The sequence below is a fragment of the Stegostoma tigrinum genome, chromosome 22, assembly GCF_030684315.1.
Source record: "Stegostoma tigrinum isolate sSteTig4 chromosome 22, sSteTig4.hap1, whole genome shotgun sequence".
Lineage (NCBI taxonomy): Eukaryota > Metazoa > Chordata > Chondrichthyes > Orectolobiformes > Stegostomatidae > Stegostoma > Stegostoma tigrinum.
Genome location: NC_081375.1, coordinates 23,458,142 through 23,463,267, shown reverse-complemented (window position 1 = coordinate 23,463,267; position 5,126 = coordinate 23,458,142). Strand labels below are relative to the sequence as shown.

General features: G+C 42.3%; 1 protein-coding gene across 1 annotated transcript; it reads right to left on the bottom strand.

Annotated features, from left to right (window-relative positions):
* Nucleotides 1-290: 290 nt before the first annotated feature.
* LOC125463606 (actin, cytoplasmic type 5) lies at nucleotides 291-4,418 on the bottom strand. Its single transcript, XM_048555088.1, has 6 exons — nucleotides 4,315-4,418; nucleotides 2,860-2,990; nucleotides 2,438-2,677; nucleotides 1,698-2,136; nucleotides 1,267-1,448; nucleotides 291-941 (listed from the first exon to the last, which is right to left on the bottom strand). The coding sequence occupies exons 2-6, from the start codon at nucleotides 2,983-2,985 to the stop codon at nucleotides 798-800; spliced, it is 1,131 nt and encodes a 376-aa protein (XP_048411045.1). The 5' UTR covers nucleotides 2,986-2,990; nucleotides 4,315-4,418; the 3' UTR covers nucleotides 291-797.
* Nucleotides 4,419-5,126: the final 708 nt, after the last annotated feature.

The following is a 5,126-nucleotide window of genomic DNA, read 5'->3' as shown; positions in this document are numbered from 1 at the left end:
TTGTCACTTTAGCATTGGACATTTGAGTAACAGCCTTGCCCACCATTAGAATTTAGGTTTTTTAAAAAAACTAAATAGGCTCAATGTGAACAGGACACTTTGAAAATGATTTGACTAATGGAAATTGTAGGTTATAACCTTAGACATTCAACACCTGATCAGATCAGTTTAAAAACTGCTTGCACCTTTGAACCACTACTAAAGGTCAAAAAACCCACAACTGCAAAAAGTTGGTTTAGTCAGTCATTTGGCTCTTAGTGCACAGAATTAATCAAGAGCAAGACACTTAGTCAGTTTCTATAGTACTTTACTTGATTTTTCCCTCAAAGTGAAATGTCAGTTGGGCATTACAGTTGTCAACATCCAGAATGACTTACAAATTTTGGTTTTCTACCATGTGAAAATGAACATTAAGGCAACGTACAAAAAGAAATTTTACATAAATTAACTCAGATGCATAAATTTACAGGTGTAAATGCAACTTTTGCAACTCAAGTTTCAGCCCCATGAACTGCTGAGAAACAATAGAACAACAGGGTCATAAGGCCTGAAATGCAATGTGTTTCAAACCCTGCAAGAATGGCAGCAAGACAGAAAGTGATTATTTCGACAATCCAACAGTGCTCCTTTCAAAACACTTCATACTAGCTTTCTGAAGGGGATGGTAATTTCTTTATGAGTAGGCTCTTCCAGTTTCATGAGGCTAGCATGAGGTGTAATTGCCTGGGCAAAAAACAAAAAAATTATTCTTCCTTTCAAAGTTTGCAGCAAATGCTGTGCATTTGCTTGCAGTCCATTTAGAAGCATTTGCGGTGCACAATGGATGGGCCAGACTCATCGTATTCCTGCTTGCTGATCCACATCTGCTGGAAGGTAGACAGGGAAGCCAAGATGGAACCTCCAATCCAGACAGAATATTTACGTTCAGGTGGAGCAATGATCTAGTGAAGGAAACAGTGAAGCTCAAATAAGTAACAGCTTGAGTATTTATGCACTAATAATCACTTCAGAACAATTAAGGGCATTTTCTTCTTGCCATTTAATGGTTTCTACTCCCATCACCAGGATGGTTTGCACATCTCAGTATACACTGCATTAAGAGCTTGCTTGTTCACCACTTCTTCCACAAAGATGAAAAAAGAGAGAAGAGAATGGGTGAGAAAGCAATGTGAAGGGGTCTGCATGCAAGATGTCCATGAGTGACCCACAAATTGCTCATGGGGGAAACCGCAGCCCCAAGCAATGTCATCTTATTGAGAAACCTACCTTGATTTTCATGGTGCTGGGTGCAAGGGCTGTGATTTCTTTCTGCATTCTGTCAGCAATACCAGGGTACATGGTGGTACCACCAGACAATACTGTATTGGCATATAAGTCTTTACGGATATCAACATCACACTTCATTATAGAGTTGAAAGTAGTTTCATGGATGCCACAAGATTCCATACCTGGAAGGCAAGAAAAAAATGTTAGCTGAAACCATGAAGAATTGGGCCATCCCACTCATGTTACATAAAACATATGCAACTTTCAGGACAAAAGTGATATCATGCCAGGACAAGTCTCCATTGATGGCACCTCAGTGTTAAATAGAGACATGTCTAGAATTCCAGCTACTTTGTTGCATTCCCCAAGTGTATATAACACATTAGAACTAGTTGATTTCCAGATCACATTCACTACATTTTAATACCTACCCAAGAAAGATGGCTGAAACAGGGCCTCAGGACATCTGAATCTCTCGTTGCCGATGGTGATGACCTGACCATCAGGCAGCTCATAGCTTTTCTCCAGGGAAGAGGAGGAAGCAGCAGTACCCATTTCTTGTTCGAAGTCCAGGGCTACGTAGCAAAGTTTTTCTTTGATGTCACGGACAATTTCCCTTTCTGCTGTGGTGGTGAAAGAGTAGCCTCGCTCTGTCAGAATCTTCATGAGGTAGTCTGTCAGATCACGACCAGCCAGATCCAGACGCAGAATAGCATGTGGAAGTGCATAACCCTCATAAATGGGCACAGTGTGGGTGACACCATCACCAGAGTCCATAACAATACCAGTGGTACGACCAGAGGCATATAGGGACAGCACAGCCTGGATGGCAACATACATGGCTGGGGTATTGAAGGTCTCAAACATGATCTGAGGGGGGAAAAGAAGTTAATGTTAGTGGAAAAAGAGTAAAACAAGATGCATACACTTTAATTTTTAAGCATGCCAGCATGCAGAAAGTGGAAAAAATGCAACTCAGAAGGTGGCAGACAGAAACCAAACAAAAGATGAAGCAGAAAAGAAACCTGGAGACTTCAGGGGAGAAATTCCAGAAGCAGAGGAGCATCCTGGAAATATTGAAACAATGATTAGGTCAGGAGATTTAAAAGATGATAAGTACATGGAAAAAGTTTATGGAAAACAAGATTTTATTACTGAAGCAATAAGTTACCTGAGTCATCTTTTCTCTGTTGGCTTTGGGGTTCAAAGGAGCTTCTGTGAGGAGGACAGGGTGTTCTTCAGGAGCAACACGGAGTTCATTGTAGAATGTGTGATGCCAAATCTTCTCCATGTCATCCCAGTTAGTGACAATACCATGCTCGATGGGGTATTTCAAGGTAAGAATACCTCTCTTGCTCTGAGCCTCATCACCTACATAGCTGTCCTTCTGTCCCATACCAACCATAACACCCTGGAATCAGGAACAGCCAGTTTATGAATATAGGTATTACAATAGACAGAGTATCACCCAAGTCTGGGAGGTGCACAGCATGACTAGTTGCTGAAATGAATTAACTCATACAAGTTAAAAAAAAAATCTAGTTTGGATATTTTTGAGCATGCATTTAGTGTGTTAATTTAAACAAAACCTACCTGATGTCTGGGACGACCAACGATGGAGGGGAACACAGCACGGGGTGCGTCATCTCCAGCAAACCCAGCTTTGCACATACCAGAGCCATTGTCTATGACGAGTGCTGCAATCTCATCATCTGCCATTTTGACTGAAGGGAAAAAAAAAACAACCAACCATTCAGTTCAGTGTCACCTGTCAAACTGGAATATGGACTGTTAATAAATGAGATTCCACAAATCTTTCCCCACAGGTTAACTTCTCAATGTTGTACTTGAGCTGAGAAGTGCAAATAGACCAAACTGAATGGCTGCTTAAAAATTACTTTTGTCATGAGTAAGCAATTAATTTCTAGCTCATTAGTTGACAGATTTTACTCATCAAGTTCCATGCCATGGTCTGCTGGGTACAGAACAATGTCAAATATGGCTCAGCTAATCACAGCTAGCAATTCCATAAAAGGATATGGCTTGAGTCTAGCCAGGATTGACCCCACCCCCTCAAACTTTACTAAATGCCAGTCTTTAATATACCCCAATTCCTCCAAACCCCTCCCATACATTGAAGACATCCCAATACCTGTCCTTTGTTCCAATGAAGCTCTATCATACTGGTATTTAAATAGTTGTACATTACAAGTGCTCTGTTCTTCATGCTCATAAGCCACACCTTGTCACTGCACAATTCCAAATTCCAATAAAGCCAAAAAGTAACTGTCCCCCCAAACCAGTAGCTAAATGCTAGAAAATGCAACCAATAAAAGAAAAATCAAAGCTACCCATCTTCAAGAGCAGCATTTTGAAATCAAGACCATGACTTACTGGTCCACACATACACAAAAGGGAACAACCCATCATACACATTAGACAAGCAGAAGTCCAAGAGAATTGATTCTTCAAACATTTTCCCCAAAAAAAATAAACAGATGCTCATTAGCTACCACAAAAGCATGAGCCAGGCTTCATAAACCTCAAATCAGTAGTCCAGAGATTTTACCAGCTCAGTTGTATGTTATAAATTTTTTCAACCTTCAGTGACAATTTTAGAGACACTATACTCCCATGACAATAGATCCTTCCACTGATTCTCTCCATTTCAGTTTCCTACTCAGCCACACCATTAGTAATAAAAAAATCTCTGCCCTGCCTCAAATAAGAAGAGGCAAAATCCTCCTAGAATAATAGCATTTCTTCTAAAGAAATTGTTACAAATCCAGGAAAATAAAAATCACGACATACAAAATAGTAAAAAAAAGGACTCCCACCAGTATGGGAGCGTTTTCTGGGCTACTCCATCAATTTTAACATGCAAGTTCCAAATTGATACTAAGCAGGGGATGTTTTTTAAAAAAAAAGAAAATACAAAAGCTGCACAATTTTTAAATACTTCAGAAAGAAAACTTCCTTCATGCACAAAGCAACGTATCCAACACTTATCAACCCAGCCACCCCATCTCTTTTCAGACAGCTTTCTACCTGCTTGGTTAGTGTCAGGTCAACCAGTGGCGAACACGTCCTCTCCCTGGAGCTGCCGAAGTGAGTGTGACTGCTCTCACCCTCTCCCCAGTCTCTAATGGAACCAGACCCCGCCCCCAACCGTCCCGGCCGCGCGCACCCACTCTGCACAGACATACCCATATTTGGGTATCTTTCACCACCTCGTGCTCCCATTGGCCGAGATAGAGCCGCACGCGCCCATTGCCCGCGGAGGGGGTCGTCGCGCGTCCTCGCCTCTCGGCTCCATTGCTACCCCCACCCCACCAAAAACCCCGCCAGCAGTCTCCCATTGGTCAATCGGCGGCGCCGGCGCGCGGCACATGAGGATGGGGCCCCGCAATGTGAATTGCCATGTAACGGTTGGCAGGTCTTTCTAACGGGTCGGACAACCAGCGAGCCAACTCTCCCCGCCCCGGCATCTGAATGTGCCACGCTATCCGTCTGAAGGCCGACTTTGGACGTACTGCCATAAACACATTCCGGGGTTCCGCGGGTAGACTGGGCCCGGTAACCTGCTTATGCAAAAACTACGACGTATTGCTACGGTCATATTATGTAGTATGCAGTCTTCGGGGATCCAGTCTTTTTTCTGTGTTTGATTCTCGATTGTTAGACAATTTCATAGCATCGTTTATTTTAAAATAATATATTCCGGCAAAATGAAGTATTGAGAAAGCTCTTGAGAAAGAGTAGGAATGATGTCGACAACTATTGCTCTGCTTTGGTTCGTGATATGTCCCTGATTACCTGTATTGGCTCGGTCTGTACAGCACAAGTATAGATAGTGGTCG